General features: G+C 41.2%; 1 protein-coding gene across 1 annotated transcript in view; it reads left to right on the forward strand.

The window, feature by feature from the left end:
• Nucleotides 1–566: 566 nt before the first annotated feature.
• The window catches only part of FBXO28 (F-box protein 28), a 28,552-nt gene continuing 6,857 nt past the window's right edge, over nucleotides 567–22,261 (forward strand). Inside the window, exons 1-3 of the mRNA XM_075925267.1 lie at nucleotides 567–1,104; nucleotides 19,485–19,594; nucleotides 22,111–22,249. Coding sequence (XP_075781382.1) covers nucleotides 889–1,104; nucleotides 19,485–19,594; nucleotides 22,111–22,249 — 465 coding nt within the window. The 5' untranslated portion in view covers nucleotides 567–888. The remainder of the gene's footprint in view (nucleotides 1,105–19,484; nucleotides 19,595–22,110; nucleotides 22,250–22,261) is intronic.

Here is a 22,261-nt window from a genome sequence, read left to right on the forward strand (position 1 = left end):
TTACAAGATCCCAGTTAACTGGCAGGCCAGGGGCTGCTCCTGGCCAGCCGGACTCACTGTGGGCTGGATTCACTGCACCCTGCCGCACTGTGGGCACTCCTGCCTGGATGGGCCCAAGCAGCACCCTGCCCATGGGATTCTGCAGTTAAACTTTACATTTAATGGGTTAACGGATTAAATGGGATTTTACATCCCTAATAAAAAGTGGTCACCCTTTTGTCTTCTGTGCCCACACAACACCATCTCCTATCTGTGATGGAGCAGCAGGAGGCTGGACGCCTCCACAGATATTCAGTCTTTCTCCAATCTCTGCAGGAGCACTTGTATCCAAAGTCTAAGCGCCCGCACGCGGGGCCGAGCTGAGCACCCTAGAGAGGGAAGACGGGCACTTTCATTAGCAGCGTGGGACAAGCTGGGGCGACACTGGAGCTCTCTCAACTGTCCCCGCATCTCTTTCAACCGGGGGGGGGGGCAGCAGGGGAATTTCAGCCAGCAGAGGCGGGGTCTGAGGGACCCGTCCACACCGCTCCAGCTGCCCGCGGGGCTAGGAGTTATCTGGGCCCAGCCCCCCTCTCCTCGCCACAGCCGGAGCGGGCAGCTCCCGGAGCGGCGCGCCGGGCGGGCGGGAAGTGTTGGCTGAGGGGCTCAGCTCGCCCACCTACGGCCGCCCCGGGCCGGCTGGGAACTGAGGCTAGTGCGGGGGGAGGGTTCCGGGCGACGCCTCCCCACAGGCCCATGCCGGCAGCAGGGTGAGCAGCACGACCCGGTGGGGAGGGGCTGCCCGGAACCCTCCCCACTCTACCCCCCGTTAGCGGCGCTCGGTGGGCGGAAGTGCTGTCGCAGGAAGTCCCCCTCCCCCAGCCGAGGAGGAGGGGGACAGGGCCCAAGATGGCGGCGGTGGCGGAGGAGCGGCTCCTGTCGGAGGGGGAAGGAGGCGCCGTGGGCTCGGCGCGCCTCTCCCCCCTCCCGGCCCCCCAGCCGCAAGGCGGCCCGGCGCCCTTGGAGCAGCTGCCTCAGAGCAACACGCTGGTGGGGCTGCCCATCGTGGCCATCGAGAGCATCCTCGGCTTCCTCTCCTACGACGAGACCAGCCAGCTCCGCCTGGTGAGGGGCCGGCGGCGCGGGCCTTCGCCGGGCGAGGGGGAGAGAAGGGGCGAGGGGCTGGGCTTTCAGCCTCGCCTGGTGCGGGGCCCGGGCGAGCGGGCAACGCAGGGGAAGGGGACTATCAAGCCAAGGGCCGGCCGAGCCCAGGGCCCTGCTGCTGGTGCCAGCAGAGTCCGTCACGTTTGTCGGTGCTGCGGGAGCGTTGGGGTGAAATAACCCGCCTACCTTTCGTTTGGTGCAATTACTGGGTCTTTCAGAAGGAGAACGGGGGGGGGGGGGCAGAGGGGCCCTCTGGCTCCATGAATTGCGGCCCTTTGGCCCGAGCTCTCACTTCTGTGCTGGAGTTGTGGAAAAGCTAGGCAGTTGCCACTCACGTTATATTCTGTTCAGTAACTTCTAAGCTGGGGGGATGCATTTGTCCCTTTTTTCTTGCCACACACCCCAAAGCCCAAACAAAAGCTTCTCTTCTAAGCCTTTTGATTCATTTGCCTCTTAGGGCACCCTACTTGTCTGCACCCCTGTTTTCTTACTGAATTGGTACATTCATCCCCTTTTATGTTTTTAGAAATGGTAACGTTTAATTCTAAGATTGTTCCTCATTTGTAAGATGCCTCTTGAGAGTTTAGTTTACTGAATCCGCATGACCACTTACTGTACCACATGTAAGTGTACATGATAGACACATCTTGTAAAGGAAGAACTATGTCGCAAAGAGCTTAGGCCACTAAAGGACTTAGATACCCCAGCGTTCAGTGTTGCAACACTTAACTTGCAGAAGAGCAGGAACAACACTACAATCCACAAAGCCTGGGTTAGGTACTTGGGCTGCTTGTAGAATGAATGGGGAGAGATAGGCACCTTACAATGAGATCCACAAAGCCAGCATGCTAGAGGAGGGGAGATGCCTAAGATAGCCAATGGGAGATGTTGACCAGAGGGGTGTGTGCTAAGCCCTGCCCCTCTTTTCAGAGATAGGTAGTTAAGTTCAGGCTACAGGGAACTGCTTAGCTCTGCTAACAACATGGTTAAGATAGTTGGTTGTGCTACCTGAATTCTATGTGTGGCTTGAAAGAAAATGACTGAGGGATGGGGAGAGGAGGACCTTCCTAATAACCTTTAGTCTAATGGTTAGGTCACTAACCCAGGATCTGTGAGACTCCTGATGCAAGTTTCCCCTACTCCTGCTAGAGGAGAAGAGATTTGCAAAGGGATCTACCACCTCTCAGATGAGTGGTCTAATCACTGACCTATAGTCATTTTAATTATTTCATGAATCCAATTAATATTTAATTATTCATTTGTTTTATTAAATTGGAACAACTTCAGTAGTAGAAATTGAGGAATATCCATGTCAAAATATTCCATAGCTTAGTAGTTAGGGTATTCATATGAGAGTTGTCAGATCCCAGTTCAAATAGACTTTTCTCCCTCAGGAGAGAAGGGACTTGAACTGGGGCTCTTCCACATTGTGTGAATACAATATTCACTAGGTTAAAGGTTTTAAGGAAGGTTCTTTCTTCTACCTGCTTGCCTGAGGGGCCCAATACGGTAGGTGTGCCCAGAAGTTGCCCCAGTTCAGGTCTTTGAGCATGACTTAAGTAGCTGAACATTTGTTTTTTCCCTGCTTGTGAATCATTCTGGGGCTTAGGCAGGAGATATGCATCTGGCAGTAGTGCTCAGATAGGCAGTAAGCACCTGGGTGCCTAGGATGACGTTGCAGTGCATGTGCCCAGATGGAAAAATTTAGGTGCTGAGTGATTTTTGGCATCTGCAGGGCTAGGTGGCAGTTGAATGGTAGTCCTGTGCATTGCAGTGGTGCCTCAAAACAGGACTTAGGTGCCTTTGTACCTTTGGCTCTGTGTTTGGGTACCTTGTGGATCATACTGTCTCGCATAGGCCAAGAGTTAAGTTGCAAAAAAAGTGCAGAGATGTAACTGAGATCAGTGTACATCATGCTTGTATCTAAATAGCGAGAGAGTATAACTCTGGATCCAGCCAATAAATTACTGTTAATAAATTTAGCGTGGATAATGAAGTAGAAGGATTAGGAAGCTTATGTAACCTTCACTAAATTTGTGTGCTATACTGTTTCTATTTTAAGACATGTAATTAGACTTGCTGTGTAACAAAATAAATATTAGAACTCTAATATTACAAACATGTTTCTGCCATACATTGGACTCTATCTTACAAAATCTGCCAGTATTCTGAAGTGTGTTTGTCTCTAATATTAAATTGAAACTTCTTCAGAAAGGGCTCCATTTTGTTTATATAGCACCAAGCATGCTGATAATCGGTAAGTATTTTTCTCCAGGATGAATTAAGTCTACCAGTCCTTTAAGGTGTGTGTGTTGTTTTGAAAGTAGGCTATATTTCACTGTTGCCCAACTATGAAGAAACCTGAGTAGCACCTTTGTATATATAGTACCACTTTGGCAGACTTCATTAATATGTCATCTTATTAAAGAATTATGATTAAAGTATAATCCTAGGAATTGTGGGATTCTGCTTCTAGTTCCACCACAGCCTTTGTATATGACATTGCCTGAATGATATGACCCCATTCTGCTTCTGTTTCCCTTGTAATATACTGATGATATTTACCCCATCTGTTTGTAAAGCTAAATGAATGTTTGTAAGCATGTTGATATTCTTGAATGAAAGCAAAGTGTTATGTTTACCTAAGTGAACTATTTTATGGTATTTGACTCCCTTTCTTAAGGGAAAATAGCATTTGTTTTCCTTTTCTGGGTTCAAAAATGCTAGGTATGCTAAGAAGTTGGTTGTTATGGAGGAAGGCTGCTATCACTAGAAGAGATGATGGAAGTCCTACTGGTGGGATGTTTAGAGTTACGCTGGATAAACCATTAAAAGATATGCTGTAGGGGACAATACTGCACTGGATGGAGGATGAACAAAACAGTTCAGTGGGTCTGTTCTATCTTGAATCTTTGATTCAATGAAAGCGAAAAATACTTTCCCCAAAGAAGTTCTTCACGAGGCATTTCTCTAATGAAATATGCAAAGGAGAATTATTCCAAGAAAAAGAAAATACATCTCTCTTCCAACCAGCTACTGACATCAAGAATCTCAGAGTAAACACTTCTGGCTTCTTCTCCTCCAGGAATGGAAATATATGATCATCATTATTTTTATCCGTCTAAGGCTATTTAAAGGGATCACTCAAAAATGAAAACATGTAATAAAATGTTTTCAAGTAGGAACAATGCTGAGTCCAGTAATAGGAATTATGCAGGGTTTCAGTGCTGTATGGAAGCGGTAGAGCCAATTCTAGACATGAGATTCCAATGTTTGTTGCATCTTTTTCCATAGTTCCCCAGAAATCTTGAGGAGTTCAAGTAGCAATCTGATTTAAACTCTTCAACAAATGCTCAAATGTAAGTTCAGAATAAGGTGGCTTTAAACAACAGCAGTAGACTTAGTAAAGGCTTACTTGTTCCTTACAGACTGTAATTAATAATGTAGCCAATTGTTTGACTACACTTGTGGTTTGTTATTAAGAATGTGTTAGAGACCAAATAACCAAACTGAGCCAAATTTATTGTCCAAAGACAAAACAATACAACCTGAAAAGCAGACAGACATGCCCTCCTTTCCTGAAGTAATTCTGTTCTTTTGATATGTTAATCTTATGCAGAAAATGTGCTTCAAAGATATACCCCCCCAAACCATTTGCATTTCAAAGACCGTTACATTTAAGTTAGAAAGTACTTAATATATCACCTAAGATCCAGCCCACTAGTTTGTACCTCTTCTTTACTGTTCTGTATCTTTCTTATTTTTATTTTGCACTAGAAGATTTACCTGGTGTTGCTCTGATCCTTAACTCAAATAAGTTTTGTTTTTTCTTCATTTAAATCATTGTTGTAGGGTAGGGCTGGGAATGAGGGGTGCAGTATAAAACCTGCCCCAGGGAGAGAGGACTAGCTCAGCCTAGGGATGTGAATGATTAACTGGTTAACCTTAATATGTGAGGCTTACCAGTAAGGACTAAAGCAGCTCTCTGCCTGCCATGACAGGGGTCTGTTCCAGCCCTGCGGGGCCCACTGCAGGCAGGGGATACTCTGTCCAGAGCAGCCCCTACTCCCCTGTTGCAGGCTGGGGCTGTTTTGGCCTGCTGGAGCAGTCCTTGTCCAGAGCTTGGGGGGGGCACTCACCCCTCCACCACGTCCCCCTTTAATCATTTATCTAGTTAAACAGGATTTTACATCCCCACCTCAAATCTGTCTCACCACAGCAGCTTGGGGTCAGGTGAGAAGCATCTCTCCATGGTCATTGCAGCTCCAGCAGGCCCAGCTGGGGGAAGGGTGCACGTCCCCAGGCCAGAGGAGCTCGAGGTGTTTTTGCCCCTTGTGCTCCCCAGCCAGAGTGAGGAATGGAACAAACCGTGTACTTTCCCTTTGCTCCCTGACACAGGGGAACAGCCAGCAATGTTCCTGTATGAATTGGGGTGGGGAGAGCAGCAGCCTCCCCGCCATCCCTAAAGGATGCCTGGGGTGGGAGGCTTGGAGCTGGGGCAGTCCCGAAGGAGCAGGAGGGAGAGAAGTCATTCCTAAACTGCTCTTCTTCTGCCTGGTGATTTCGTCTCTTTTCATATGGTTTTATGAGAAGCAGTCCCATTCCAGGCACATCCCATTTTCCTGACACAACCAAACCCTTACCTTGCTTTAAGTTGTAAGAGGAAATTGTATACCGAATTTAGTGGTCTTAACTCTTACCATATAGGAGGAGTTCTTGAACAGACAGACAAACTCTCAAATATATAGTAGACCTAGACTTAATGAGGCCCTGCTATCTGAAGTTCTTCAAACTTGCTCAATCACAGAATCATTTACAGTACAAGGCTCTCCCTAACTGTCTTCAAAGATAATTTGAAGATGATCATAGTATCACATATGTGATTTGCCATGAGGACATGAATCAAGAAAGCAATTAAGTTAGTAGGCATGCATTGAGGATCCAGTGGTTAACACTAGGAATATTAGAGTATAACCATTTAACTGATAAGCTGATGCTTATTGATTAATGGTCTTGGTTACACTCAATTGGCTCCCAGGGAGACAGCTTTACTTTGGTTAATAAATTAAAGGAGGGTAACAAAATTAATGCCAATTAGTATTGGTTCATGGAAGATAGATTCTGTCATATTAATTTGACTTTATTTTTTTCAAATTACAGGTTTGGTTGATAAAAGTATCAGTGTTGATGTAGTATACTTGACTTCTGTAAGGGGTTTGGTTTGGTACTACCCAACACTTTGATTAAAATGTCAAACAATATAAAATTAACATGATGTGCATTAAATAGATTAAAAGGTGGCTAATGAACAGGTCTCAAGAGATATAAATAAGGAATTGTCTGTACTATGGAATAACTTTTTTATCAATTAACTAAAAAAAGCCCAAAATTGTCACTGAAAGTTTACAGCTGATGCAAAAATTTGTGGGAGTGATATATAATGAAGGTAACAGGTTGTTAATATAGAGAAATCAAGATGGCATGGTAAACAGGACTCAAGGAAACATTTGTTTTAGTGAAGCCAAATGTAAATGTGTATATTTAGTAACAAAGCATGTAGGCCATTCTTATAGAGGATGGAGGACTCTATCCTGGGGAGCAATGATTCTGAAAAGGATTTGAGCATCTTGTTGGATAATCAGCTGAACATCAGCTCTCATAGGCTAAAAGGCCTAATATGATTCTTGGGAGCATAATTAGGAATCTCAAGTAGGAGAAGACATGTTATTTTACCTCTGTATTTTTCACTGATGCAACCATGGGGAGAATACTGTGCCCAATTCTGATGGCCACAATTTAAGAAGGATGTTGATAAATTGGAGAGGTTTCAGAGAAGAGTGATAAGATCAATTAAAAGATTGGAAAAAATGGCTTGTAGTTAGGTTTGGAATAATTTGATTTTTTTATGATTTTGACAGATACCAGTTTTAAGCTTTTTATTTTTATCAGCTTAAATCAGGGTGGATACAAATTGATAACTTTTTAAAATCAAAATTGGATATGTTAATTTGGATTTTTATTTTTTAAAATCCTCAATAAAATATTAAATTTCTCATTTAAAAATAAGTTACAATTAAAAGATTCACAAACATGCTACAACTACACCGAGTCTCATAAAAATCAATTAATGGCATTAGACTATTCAGCTTAACTATCAATTCTTATTTCTTGAAAATTCTGAGCTTTCAATTTCTGTTTCTCAGCAGACTAAAAAGTACCATGTGCAAAGACAGACACAAGCTGGATAGGATTGTTTTTGTTCTGTGCTTATGTGGCAGTGAACCTTGGCCAAGCACGGCAGAGGAGTCAGTTAAGACATCATAAATACAAGAGACAATATATAGGAAGGGATGGAGGCAGCATAGAAAGGAACAATGGAGTGGAATGGAAAGAAAAAGAAAGCATTGTTCAGCACACACAGCTTTCTGTATTCCCTCATACTTTAGCCACAGAAAAACTGACATGGCCTCTGGAAGTAAGGGAGACCCTATCTGAGAATATTTTGAAGAAATTCATTGCCTGCGTAAAAAAGGGAAACATGTCAAGTGTAAGCAATTCAAGACGATAATGCAGGGTCTAGTTGTAAGAATGAAACATCATAAGGAAAATTGCTTATTGGGAGAAAATGATGTGGATGAAGATGTGGATATGGCTGAATGGATCACCTGCTTAGTTACTTAAATAATTCACTTCACAATTTATTATTCTTCAAGACTCTCTGTCCTTTTAGTATAAGTGTGATTTGACAAGTAAATTCCCAGGTTATTTCCTGTGTTGGATGTTTTTAGGGGAAAAAAAAGTTTAGCTTAGCTAATCATCGTGGCTTGTTTAATTAGTTAACTAGGTTTAGAATCTATCACTCAACTATATAGTACAGAAAGCTGCACTGAGAGAAATCTAGAGTTGCCAGTTGCCACAAAGGGCTACCAGCCTCTTTCGAAAGAGGCTTTTTCGAAAGATACTTTCGAAAAAGCTTCTTTCGAAAAAGAGCATCTAGACTACAATCAGTACTTCGAAAGACAGCACCGAGGCAATCTGGATGCTCTCTTTCGAAAAAGCACAGTTTGCATTACATAGCGCTTTTTTTCAAAAGAGCACTTTTGAAAAAAGGCGTTATTCCTCGTGAAATGAGGAGTACCACCGTTGAAAGAAAAGCCTCGTTCTTTCGATTTAATTTCAAAACAACACAGCTGGGGCTCGTCTACGCTGGCCCCTTTTCCGGAAGGGGCATGTAAATTTCACCTATCGTAGTAGGGAAATCCGCGGGGGATTTAAATATCCCCCGCGGCATTTAAATAAAAATGTCCGCCGCTTTTTTCCGGCTTTTAAAAAAGCCGGAAAAGAGCATCTACACTGGCCCCGATCCTCCGGAAAAAGCGCCCTTTTCCGGAGGCTCTTATAGGAATAAGTAGGAATAAGAGCCTCCGGAAAAGGGCGCTTTTTCCGGAGGATCGGGGCCAGTGTAGACGCTCTTTTCCGGCTTTTTTAAAAGCCGGAAAAAAGCGGCGGACATTTTTATTTAAATGCCGCGGGGGATATTTAAATCCCCCGCGGATTTCCCTACTACGATAGGTGAAATTTACATGCCCCTTCCGGAAAAGGGGCCAGTGTAGACGTAGCCCTGTAGTCTAGATGCAGGTGAAGTTTTTTCGAAAAAAGGCTACTTTTTTCGAAAAACCCTGCAGTCTAGACACAGCCTAAGTGCTGTTTTTGTATTTTATATTACATACCTGTCCCTTATTTTGGAACATCATGGCCACAGACCATAATGGTGATGCCATAAGTCTTTCCCCTATTTTACTTCAGCATAACTCAGCTTTTCCAAGGGAACCCCACTCTATATTTGTTTTCTCAAACATAAATGCCAAGGAGTTCTCCAAAATTAAGTGTGCACTAAGCACGGTCAGTCTTAGCTTTTTTGGTAACTTGATTTAAATAAATTTTGTTTGTGATTTAAATTTCCTTGATTTAAATCAATCCACCCTAGCTTAAATGTTCACAGTTGTGCACAGTTACAAATTTCAAAGCTTTTAAAACTTTTATCCATTTAAATTGACAGTTGTGGGAAATTATGAGAGGGTTCAGACTTCCGACAATTTAATGACAGTAGACATAAATTCAAAGAAAAATTAAAGCTTTATATCTCATAAAGCACATTGTCAGCATTACATGTCAAAATATACAAAATCAAACTCTTAAATTCTCAGATTTTATTTTACTTTTCTGACTGGAAATTTCATTTATTATCAGTGAAAATACTTTATCATTGGTTTGTGTATGTATTGACAGCTACCAATAAAGAAATCTAATCCTTCCAAGTGTGTTCATAGATTAAAGAAACTCAATCTATTTAATTGAGCAAGGAAGGTTAAGGATTGGCATTGTTACAGTCTATAAGTACCTACATGAAGAATAAATATTTAATAATGGGTCTTTCAAAGAAAGATTTAAACAATGGCTCATGTGAATTCCTCTGGGCCATACAAGTTGTGCGTGTGTATTTTTACACACACACACACTCTCTCTCTCTCTCTACACTAATTGTGGCCCACACAATGGCAAATTGGTAGAGAACCACTGGTACTATAAGGTGATCCAATGACTAGAAATAGAACCTAGACAAACTGGAAATAAGGTATGCATTTAACAGCAAAAATAACAGCAAAAATAATTACCTGTTGGAACACTTTACCCAGGGTTATGGTGAATTCTTTCTTACTGGCCATTTTAAAATCAAGATTGAATGTTTTTCTAGATCTGCTCTAGGGATTATTTTGGGAAATTTCTGTACCATGTATTGTACTGGAAGTCAGACTAGATGATCAGAATGGTCCCTCTGGCCTTGGAATCTATGAATTGACATGGAGAGTTGGGCTTGCTTACATAGATCACTTGGGTCCCTTTTTTTATCCCTGGATCCCACCATTCTGTAGGGTACGTATGTTCTAATTTCAGTTATTTTTTTATGTCTATGTATCGCCCCAGTGGACTGATCCAATCAGATTTTTCTCAGGTGAAATACATTGGAGCTAAGCCTGAAAACAGGAGGTAGACCGAGAGGAAAGAAGGGGTAGGGCGGGTACAACACTCTCAAATCTCTGTAATACAACGAAGAAGATAGTTCTAGGAATCCAAAAGGAGCATAGTCTGCCTTGAGAGCCATAAAGCTTGTAGTTCTGTCATTAAAGGAACATCACCTGTTTGTGATGTCTGTCATCAGGCAAAATGGAGATCATCTTGCTGCACCAGGAAAACATTGACTGTGCTTCATTGGGCATAATGCCATCTGCGATCCTTCAAATTACTGTGTATAAAGTGAGTCCTAAATCAAACAGGCTACTGGTTAAGCAGGGAAATAGATATAAACGAGTGACATCTTAAATAGGTATTCAGAAATACAATTAATCAACTAAGGAATCTCATGTTTGCTCTATTTGCACTAGGGATGTTAAATTTAGATTAATTAACTAATCGAACAGTTGATGGGATTTCCATCAACTGTTCGATTAGTCTATAAGGGTGCCTCCCCCTTCGAACTGTATCAAGAGCCCAGTAGGGGACTGGCCTCACACTCCCTGCAGTGCCTCAGCCTTTGAAATGTACAAGAGCCCCACCAAAAGGAAGCCCTATAGGGAGTGCAAGACCAGCAGGGGAGCCATTTCCCACTGTGCCTCTACCTCCTCTGCCTCACACAGAGGTAAGCTGGCTCCCCCCAGCACCGGTTCCTACTCCCCCACTTGCTCCCTTTCTCTAATAGAGGCAGCAAGTGGGGGAGGCAACTAGTTGCATCAGTAGTCGACTATCTGATAAGCTTATGTATATCAGATAATCAGCTAGTCACGTAAATACCTAATTTGCACAAAGCCATAATATCAAAGAATCTAAGTTTTGCTCCAGACAAATGAATCTAGGGAAAAATGGTAGGTAACCATCTGACCTTCAGATGAAGGACACTTGAGAGGGTCTGATGTACGTATTTCCTTTCCTCCCATATTCATCATTAGCTCTTGTGATTTTGATTGAAGTTCCACCCTGCTGGTCAAGCATTTTGAAAAGTTCTGGTAATCCTAGTGGCTAGGAAACTTACACATCTTCCATCTTGTTCTCATGTTTCATTGTTTCTGCAACAACTCTGATTGAAAAAGACAGGATGAAAAGGAAGGGATATTCTGAGAAGGTAATCAATATCCTGATGGCGTTCAGAAAGCATTTCAGTAATGTTCTGAATATATCAGTGTTTTATTTTTACTTAGACTCCACTTTTCTTTCTATGAACATTTTGTATGGGAGGCAGTATTGTATAGTGGATAGAACACAGAACTTCGATTTTATTCCTCGCTCTTCCACTGGCCTGCTGGATTACCTTAACCAAGTTGCTGCACCCCTTCCTCAGTTTCCTTCTCTGTTCATATTAAGTGAATAAAATGATCCCCTTTTAAAAGCAGTTATATAGCAGTTAACAGCATATGTCTAAGAGCTTGGTATTACTATTCTGAAAGCTGAACTCAGAAGAGGTACTCTAGCCCTGAAATTTGGGAAGTCGATACCTGGAATCTGAAGAATGGCAATTTTTGGTGAGAGATCCTCTATTTGAACTTGCTCCTTTTGTTGGCCTTCACGGGTCTAGTTTGTTGGCCTTTGAGCCATAGTGATGGCCCTTCTCATTACTTAGGTTATTGTCTGTGGTGGGTTTTATGTGTAATGGGACATCCTTGTCTGAAGGACTGGGTAGAGATATGGCTATAGATAAGGTGGCTGTAAGTTATTTTCTGAATGAGTTTTTGGATGGATTTGTTGCTGTCAGCTGTAGGCAATATGTTAGATTGTGATTTTTTAAAAATATTTTATCTATATCTATATATATATATATATTCATGGACGTAGAGGCTTGGATAATGAGACACTTCTTTACTCAATGGAAAAATAAATTTCTACATCTTAAGTTTTCTACACAGCTGTCTGATCCTGGAAATGAGCTCCACTTCAAAGTATTGCCACAGTAAGCGGGGTTGCGGTGAATAATCCAGGACTGATCTCCACATGTACTCACTTTACTTGAAGGTTGTCATGAACTCTGGCACTTACAACCAACTTCATGTTTTGCAGCTTGTACAGCATGCTTCCATTTTGGCATCCAAAATATAAAAAGAAGAAAAAATTCAAGCTGTATGCTAGAGCTTTAATATTTCATAACTAAGAATTTGGCTGTTCTATGGCTGTAGAACTTAAAATCAGACCCTGATGGTTTTTATAACAAGATGGTTCAAATAATCTGAAACAGAAGCTTTTAAAAGTATAAGTATGCTCCAGTCTGTGTTGCCAAAATTACCAGTCTTCTGAGGTGGGACATGCAGTGTATCTAAATATTTTGCATACTTTCTCTCTCATATGATCTCACTGCTTGTCACATCTCTCTAGTGAGGATGAGTGTACATAAGCCATGCTACAAAGGAAAAGCGGCTAAATCTGTGAGACTTCATCAGTCATTTCAGTCATTCTACAGCTCTAAGTGAAAACACTTTTCAGTTTTATAAAATTTTCACAATTGCTCTGCATGTGGTGCCTTCTTTCTAGGAGTTTCAGTTCTTCAATTTCATTCAATTTTTTTTAAAGAACTTTATAGTGCTCGGTTTGGTGCATGGAATAGATTTGACAGGTTTGAGGTCTGCCACAGACTTAAAATAGTAGGAAAATCCTCTAGTGAGGCTTGGTGAACATGATAATTATGAACAGATTAAATTTATTTTTTACCTAAAAGTATGGTGGTTTGTCCATTAAAATAATTTGCATTCAGAAACTTTCTTGAGGAAACAGCATAGACTATTTCAAACATAGTAATACTATTTTACTTGCCATTGCCAGAAGAAAACCCTTCAGTTTAAGACTAATATTCCTATAATGTTTCTCAAAAGTGGTTCTTGAAAATAATTCCTGGTCACATCTAACAAAGTAGCAACTAGTAAAGTGAAGGATTTTTTTTACTAATGTATTTGTGGAAATGTAAATTTTCAGTTTTGCAATATAGCAGAAATTGTGTTTATATGAAGGAGGATAGGTGGTATCAAGTGAATGGATTAAAAAATTCTTTATTGTATTTGACAGTCATGATTGGTTTGCATTCATATTCAAATTTGTGATAATTGGAACAACCCAAACTAAGTAATATACAGGAATTAAGTTTACCAACGCTGATTTTTTTTCTTTAAATAGCTTTTGAGGCCTACCATCTGGGTGAGAGAGAGCCAAACATACTAGACATTTTTTTTATATACCACTAGATGTCAGTATAATTTTGATTCTGAATATCCTCTTATATTTGCAATGAATCTGGTCACAAACATTATAGTAAGATTATTTCTTTGTCTATTGTACTTTTTTTTATTAAAAAGTGACAAACTTTACAGTATATTTACAAAAAGGGATTTTTCTAGCATACAAGCTTTTGTCATGTATGGTAGGAATGTAAAATCCTGTTTAATTTACTACCTGGTTAAACATATTGGCTAACTGGTTAACTGATTAAAGGGGGAGTGAGTGGAGGAGCCACTGGAGTGCCCTGTCCCTTTCTCCCGCCTCCTTCCTCCGCCCCCTGCAGGCAGGGGCTGCATCTCAGAGCAGCTCCTGCCTAAAAGATGCCAACCCCCACTGGTTAACCAGTTAAACTTTCACATCCCTAATGTATAGTAACAAAAGGACTGAAACTTCTTATATTTGAAACTAGAATTCCTTAGGTATTTCATTAGCTGTATCAGGAGTAAAATGTAAATTCCCAGTTAAAAAGTTAAACGCTATTTTTAACCAGTTAACATTGGAGCAGTCCCCTCCCTGTGACACAGTGGGGTCAGCTGGGATGGAGCAGTCCTCCGCCCGCAAGGGGTACCTCTCGAGCATTCTTCCCTCCCTAGTCCCATCCAGCCAAAAACTGTTAACCATGTAACTACTAGGATTTTTAGTTACTTTTTAAAAACCCTTTCTACATCCCTATCGTTGAATCCCATTTGAACAAAATGAAACACAAGTCTTTGGCTTCTGCAGTTTCATACAATAGGTGCTCAAAGCTTGTTAATTAGAGGGCTTCTTCTAGTGAAAATACCAAATAAGTAGCATTGAGAATGACAAACCAGTAAATTCAATGTGGATATTGATGTTTTGACCTTAAGAATTAAATATATTGGGGGAAACAGTTTAATTAATCCTAGTTTTATGTTCTGACTATCTTTGCTACCCACTGTGGGGACTTTCAGCATATATATTTTAACTTCTCTTTAAAAACCAACACTATTTCACACACTTTTTTTCTTCTGTAATGTGCGTCCCTTAGAGATTGAACTTATATTGCTGATGATTAATTTTCAGACATCTAGCAAATTGAACTAAGAACTTTCAGAGAGGAGCAATTCGTTTTTAAATTTTTCTTTTTTAAGTTTGCTTTCTAGAATAGTGGAGGACATTCAACATATACGTGTAGTCTTAAAGGAATCTCTGCTTCCCATTTGTAGTCAACCTTCGAAGGGACAATATCAACTACATATAACATGAAAACATGACTGGCTAATATGCCAGTTGTAATTTGTAGACTGGCTATTCAGTTTATAACTATCTTATTAAATATATTTTAAAATCTTCAGCATGTTGGCTTTCTATTTTGTGCTAAGACCTAAACTTGGTATTCTGTGATCTTTGTAAATAAAGAACCTGAGAAACGTAGAAATGTATTTTGACTAAAGAATGTTGCTTAAGCTTTTAAGGAAGCGTTATTGAAACTGGTCAGTTTAAAGTATACAGAAATGTATCTGAGATGCTTTAATTCTGCATCTCATGGCTTTTGTCATAACATTTTCTATATCTGTTTTTTTATTTCAATTTTTGACTTATAGGTCTTTGGCATTTTTTTGAGAGATTAAAATATTTGTGATCTATCAGCACCTCTCTGCAGATTATGTTCAGCCCCACATACTCATAGGTGTAGTTACCATTGAAATCAATAGGAATTGTTCTCGCTTACGCTGGGACAAAATTTGGCCCAGTGATATTTTTTTGCATAAAGCCACAAGATGATAGTGGCATCTTAACTCCTTAAGGAATATCCATATAATGGGAGACGCCATCCCTGGGCTTTCACAGGCATCCATTTCACTGTGTTGTAGCCTGATCTGTAGATTTTGTATTGATTACTTAATTCATGGGATAATTAAATTGTTCAGAGACACAAATATATTTGACTGACATTTGCAAAAATGGAATTACCATTGATGTCTTATAGGGACACGTGATTGTTGGTTAAATCCTAATTCTAATAATTGAAAATATGTGGCACCGTAAAAAATTGTTTTCCTATTTTTATTCATGCCTTTGTGGGGGAAAAAAAAGTTTTTGCAATAAGAGCTTAACAAAATAAAAACAAGCTGGACCTCCTTAGTTTGGCATCCTCAGGACCTGACCATTCCTGGATGAGGGATTTTGCCTAAAGATGTTAAGGACTAATCGACTATCCCGATAAGCAAAAGCTTATCGGATAGTCAGTTGACTAGTCGATCCCTGTCCTCCTTGCTGTCTTCTCTCCCTCCTCCCTCCCGGCTACTGCCCCTCTCCCACCACTTGACTGGCATTACACGGCACCATCCCCACTGCCCTACTGGTACCCTCTGCCTTCCCTGCTAAGCCAGGCAGCCCAGCTGGTATGTACCGGGCTCCCAGTCCGGCCAAGCATCTACACTCTCATGTGCCAGATTGCCAGTTTCGCTGGGCAGTCCCACTGCAGGGAGGCCAGCTGCCAGCCTTCCACTGGGACTCTTTGGTCCTGGAACATCTGTGGTCCTTCCAGTTCCAGTTTACAGAGGCTCAACCTGTAGTCACGTGGCATAAAATACATAACCAACAAACAAATATACTATCAATAGATTAAACATTGCTGCTTTTAGAGGAAGACCGTGAAAACTAAGAGTTCAAAATCATTAATTGTTCTAGCTTTGCACCTTGGGTTGCCTATAAAATAAGCTTAATGATTTAGTCAGGAGCCAAAAATGTTTTCCTTGAGTCTTTAAACACTAGATTAAAACACAAATTAGTTAAGAAGAAAAATATTACCACATGATTTATTTAGGAAATATAAAGGGAAAATTGCAATTAAAAAAAGTTGAACATTTATTTCAATGAATTGGCACCTATAATAATAACCATGATTTATAATGTGGGTAGCACACTGCTACATTTTGCTTGTTAGAGGCTTCAGTACTTCTTGAATAATTCCTGTGTAAAGTAGAAGTATTATACATTGATGGTGTCCTATACCTTGTTGGGTAAAGCTGGAATTGTAACTAATTTGATACCTATTTTTGGAATAATAATGCACAACCAATTAGTTAAAAGAGTAATATATTAATTAATAACTGTGTGACTAAATTATTCAACTAAATAATGTAACAAACAATAAATGTACTTAATGCTTGAATTATATTTAAGGGTGTTTGTTACTCTCACTCCTTTTCCTACTCCCACCCCTACAGGTTAGAGGTGTAGTAAGCAGCATTTGCTTTACCTTGTACTTGTTAGACATAGCTTTATCCAAAAGGGTGCTGAAGCTTGTAACTAGAAATTTAATAGGTCTCTAATTTTAATATTCTGCTAGATCCAGGTTAGAAGCAATTTCCTTTGCCTGCTTTTTTTCCCCCAGAAGCACTTCTCCTTCAACTTCTACAGCAACATGTTAGCTGCTGGTAGCTTTGTTTCTGGGGATTAGTTATAAATTAAAAAGGCACAGAGATAGTAGACCTGGCATACTATGGGCTATAAATGTATAATTACAGTCTCCAAGACATGGGTAAGCACATACTGGCCCATGGGCCTGATCCGATCTACCAGGATAAGTGTCTGGCAGGCTGTCACCACTATTTTTACCTGCACCACCACAGGTATGGGTGACTGCTGCTTCTGTTGGCAGTGGATTGTTGTTCCCAGTCAATGGGAGTTGCAGGAAGCTGTGCAGACTGGAACACTGCGTTCCACAGCTCCCATTGGCATGGAATGACAATCTCTGGCCAATGTGAACTGCAGTTGCCGGTACCTGAAAGAGACACAGGTAAATATAGAGGTGGTGGCCAACCAGGGACTAGCCCTGGTGAACTGCCACTGTTTTATTGTGCACACCGGCTCTAAGGCTGGGGAGGGGAAACTTAAGTTTTTGGTAATTTCTTTTTAAGTGGAGGATTTTTCCCTTATGTATTTAATACCTTTTGTTCCAGCATTCCCTTATTACTGTTTTATTCAGTCTCCTGGATTTTTAACAACCTGCTTTAGTGGAAGTTGGAATTACACTTATAACTATGCTTACATGGTCTTGTTGCTTCACATTTCTCATTTGAATAATTATCCTGACAGGCAGTAAAAGACTGTAATACTTGTAACATAGCTTTCTGTACTTCCCCCAACTGTTGGATTAATCATATCACTTATTAAACTAGGGATGTGAAAAGTTAACTGGTGCTTACTGGTTTTGTTTAATCGATGGGGGCTGGAGCATCTCTCTGCCCGCCACAGAGGGTGAACCACTCCAGCCCCACCCGCTTGCCCTCCCTTGAATCAGTAAAATGGGTTTTTACATCCTTATACTAAACATTTTATTAGATATATGATCAAACCCCACAATTAGGGTGATTAAAAATAACCTGGTTATGCTCTATTTGTATGAAACCTCCATGATCTTTAGTATATTTTTATCTATAGTTGATCAATAACAGCGGGGTCCCAAGAAGTCTTGGCTTACTCTGTTTTACTCACTTTAACCCTACTTCTTTTGGCTAATCTAATATCTGATTTCTAACGCTACACATAAGAACATAATAGCCGTACTGGGTCAGACCAAAGGGTCCATCTAGCCCAGTATCCTATCTTCCAACAGTGGCCAATGCCATATGCCTGATGGAGTGAACAGAAACAGGTAATCAAGTGACCTCTTTCCTGTCATCCATTTCCAGCCCCTGGCAAACAGAGGCTAGAGACACCATTCCTACCCATTCTGTCTAATAAGTATTGATTAACCTTGCCACCATGAATTTATCTAGTTCTTTTTTGAACCCTGTTAAAGTGCTGGTCTTCTCAACATCCTCTGGCAAGGAGTTCACAATAAACAATAATATACATATGTGAAGGCATTCCTTCCTAAATAATTAATCCTTGTAATAAGTGGTTTTGACAATTACTTGAATAAGTCCCAAGAAAAAGAGGGGAAGGGAGTTCTGCTGTTTCTTTCTCCTGTCTTGATAACCAACATGATTTTAGATTTTCAAGGAATCCCCTTTAAGGATCTCCTGAAAAGCTAGGGGCAAGCTGGTGATAGACTGATCAGGGAACAGCCTAGGAGAGCAGAGGAGATTGAGATAAAATGGACTTATGTTGATTCTAAACTAATGTGGCCTTCCTGGTGACAATTAAAACATAAATCAACTCTTCCATTGCCTTAAAGTGTGAGTGTCTGGGCCCCAAAGCAACTGTATTTTCAACTTCATTACCTCAATATTATGATACAATTAAACTTACAAAGCCCTGTATAAAGGAATCCCCTTTTTGTGAGACTCAACCTGAATAATACCCAATGAGGATGCCATCAGAGTGCAAGGAGGCTGATGGCCTGCATCATCCTACATGCATCCTTACCCAGTTACAGTTTCCATGGAGACTTAGTGGTGGAAGACAGGTGGTTACCCACTGGTCTTACCCTACCTTTAGCATGCCTAGTGAGTCTGGTCAACAGCAACATCACATTACTTTTAATATTGTTTATGATAAATTCATATATATTGTTACATTATAAAACATTTCCAAAAGGTTGGAAAGTCTTGTTTATGAAAACCTTGCCACTTTGTGGGACCATTCCCAGAGAAGTCCATGGTCAGTCTCTGCCTCCTCCATTAATGTAGATGTCTCTGAGGAAAATATGCTCTGTCAAAAAGCTCCCAAATGTAAGATTAACTAATAAGTGGGATTTTGTATATTAAACACAGTCTCAATATTTTGAAATATCAGGTCTTACCTCTCTTTGGAGGACAGGATCATTAGTGGACCTAAACAGTCTTTAAACTGATTGGCTGCTAACCTTTATTGACACGGAAGAAAAAGTGATACATATTTGAATGAATTTTAAAATTGCTGTTTTATAACAAAGGATCAATAAAGAACAAACAATTTTATTTTGCATTGTAGTTGACACTGTATCCAATTTAGGATTAGTTTGAAAATCAGAATAAAATCTTGCACCATTGAACAAGCACAGATTAATAATGAAAACAACACATACTTTGATTTGAGACATTTGAAGGTTTTTTTGTTTTGTATTTTAAAAATAGGTTTGTAAGCGAATGGACTTAGTCTGCCAGCGAATGTTAAATCAGGGATTTCTGAAAGTGGAGAGATATCACAACTTGTGTCAGAAACAGGTCAAAGCACAACTTCCAAGGTAAGTGCCAGTTACAGCTATGGTTCCAAATGCTATACAGGCAGTCCCCGACTTACGCGGATCCGACTTATGTCGGATCCGCACTTACGAACGGGGCTTTCTCGCCCCGGAGGTCGGGGCGAGAAAGCCCCGTTCGTAAGCTGCTCCGGTGCCCCTGGTCTGCGGGAGACTGTCTCCAGCAGACCAGGGGCACCGGGCGGGTTCCTGCGCTTCTGAGGCTTTGCCAGAGCAAAGCCTCAGAGGCGCGGGGAACCGCCGCTGCTGCCGCTTCAGTCTGGGTGTCTGTGGTCTGCTGGGGACGGTCCCCAGCAGACCACAGGCACCCGGACTGAAGCCGCAGCCGCGGGGGGGTCCCGCGCCTCTGAGGCTTTGCCAGAGCAAAGCCTCAGAGGCGCGGCACCGCTCCCCGTGTGCCTGGTCTGCTGGGGGGGGGGGGGGGGGGCTCAGCTAGTGTGCTTCCCCCCCCCCCCCCCCCCCCCCAGCAGACCAGGCTTTTGTTTTGGACTCTGGGGCAGAGCAGCTGGGGCGCTGCCGATTGGTCCTGCAGCGCCCGCTCTGGGCACTACTGGACCAACCCAGCAGCACCCCAGCTGCTCTGCCCCAGGCGTCCCCAAGTCAGCTTCTGCTGAAACTGACCAGCGCTGACTACAGGAAGCCCCAGGCAGAGTTGCTCTGCCCCGGGCTTCTTGGAATCAGCTGCTGATCAGTTTCAGCAGCAGCTGACTTGGGGACGCCTGGGGTTCTTAAGTTGATTCTGTATGTAAGTCAGAACTGGCGGTCAGTTTCAGCAGTGTCTGAATCTGGACGCCAGTTCCGACTTACATACAGATTCAACTTAAGAACAAACCTACAGTCCCTATCTTGTACGTAACCCGGGGACTGCCTGTATCTTAAAATACGTAAGAATACATAACATTTTTAGGAGTAAAGTTAAGACTGTAAAAGTTTAACTGTAATTAGACAGTTAAATGTGTTTTAGAAGAAAAAAAACATTGACAATATTTTGACTATAATTGGAATAAATCTGGGTTAATCCATGGATTATTTTTCTTGCAAAAACACTTATCCCAATCCTGAAGCCTGCTTGTAATTATCTGTAAAATCATCCTGTTTTTTTGCTTCCCAGGCTCTCAGAAACTGAAGTGCTGTAAGAAGAGAGAGGAAGTAGGCAATATTACTTAAAGTCAACTCCTCTGGCAAATCTAGGAGCTATGATAACTGGCTCGAAAAAGAGTCCCAATTGACCCTACCTTGGCAAAAGGATTTTTAGCTATCAGTACAGTTGGGTAGATGTGAAACACATATGTAACCTGAGATGAGAGGCAAGATCTAATTTTGCATGTTTTCTTTTGAGCTAAGAGTCAATGAGCAAATGCATGGACACAGTATCCATTAACGTAATTTGGAGCTGGATCATGAGCATTAAAAAACAATGTTTATCTCTAAGTGAATCAGAGCAACTGCCTCTCACTTCAGTTCAGCATAATGTGTCATGATTTAAATGATTTCATTTTACTTCATGATTGTTACCCTGCATCAGAAAAGCTCTCAATCATCAGTTCTCTCATCTCAGGTGAAGCTTGGGCCTGAGCAAGTATGAAGGTTGGATTGCTGTTTATTAGAGTTAGTGGTGGTTTTTAGGTCAGTTGCCAGAACACAAATGGGTATTCATGACAAAATCACATTGAAGTACTCGTCTCTGATACATTGCTGTAAGACTCCTTCTGGTCCTTTAGGCTGTGTCTGCACTGGCGCGATCTTGTGCAAAAGCAGCTGCTTTTGCGCAAAAACTTGCTGCCTGTCTACACTAGTTGCGAGTTCTTGCGCAAGTACTCTGATGTTCTAATGTATGAAATCAGTGCTTCTTGCGCAAGAACTCTGATGCTCCCGCTCAGGAATAAGCCCTCTTGGTTAAAATGGCCATCAGAGTTTTCTTGCGCAAGAGAGCATCTACACTGGCATGGATGCTCTTGCGCAAAAGCACATCTCTTGCGCAAAAGCACATACCAGTGTAGACGCTCTTTTCTGGAAGAGTTTTTGCACAAGAACTCTTTCGCAAAAGAGTTATTGTGCAAGATCATGCCAGCGTAGACGTAGCCTCAATGTTTGTAATCTTGGAATTTTTTAAAAACTAAGATGCTTTTAAAATGCATATAATTTGAAGAAAACATTTCAATATAATTAACCAAATATGACAAATCTACAAATTATTCCAGTGTTTAGCAAATGTGTAGAGTGGCTGCTCACTGGTTCTTCACAACTGCAGCAATCTCTTGAGAAGAACAAAACTACTGAAAATAGTTTTATTTCTTTGAGTCTCAGCAGAAATGGCCATTTGATACAAGATTAAGAAACTCTGAATAATACACTGATGCTGCTTGTTGGATCTTGCCTTACACTAGGCTCTTAAGAGCAAAAGGATTTAAAATAACTGCTATTCAGTTCTTCAGGTTTTGGTGGCTTAAAACTGCTATGTCTATGGTGTCATTCAATGGTTTTTAAATGCTTTCTTCTAGGCGAGAGTCAGAAAGAAGAAACCATTCATTAGCTCGTCATGCAGACATCCTTGCTGCTGTAGAAACCAGGCTCTCTCTGTTAAATATGACTTTCATGAAATATGTGGATTCCAATCTCTGTTGCTTTATACCTGGAAAGGTAAAATATAAA

The sequence above is a fragment of the Pelodiscus sinensis genome, chromosome 3 (assembly GCF_049634645.1).
Source record: "Pelodiscus sinensis isolate JC-2024 chromosome 3, ASM4963464v1, whole genome shotgun sequence".
Classification (NCBI taxonomy): Eukaryota; Metazoa; Chordata; order Testudines; family Trionychidae; genus Pelodiscus; species Pelodiscus sinensis.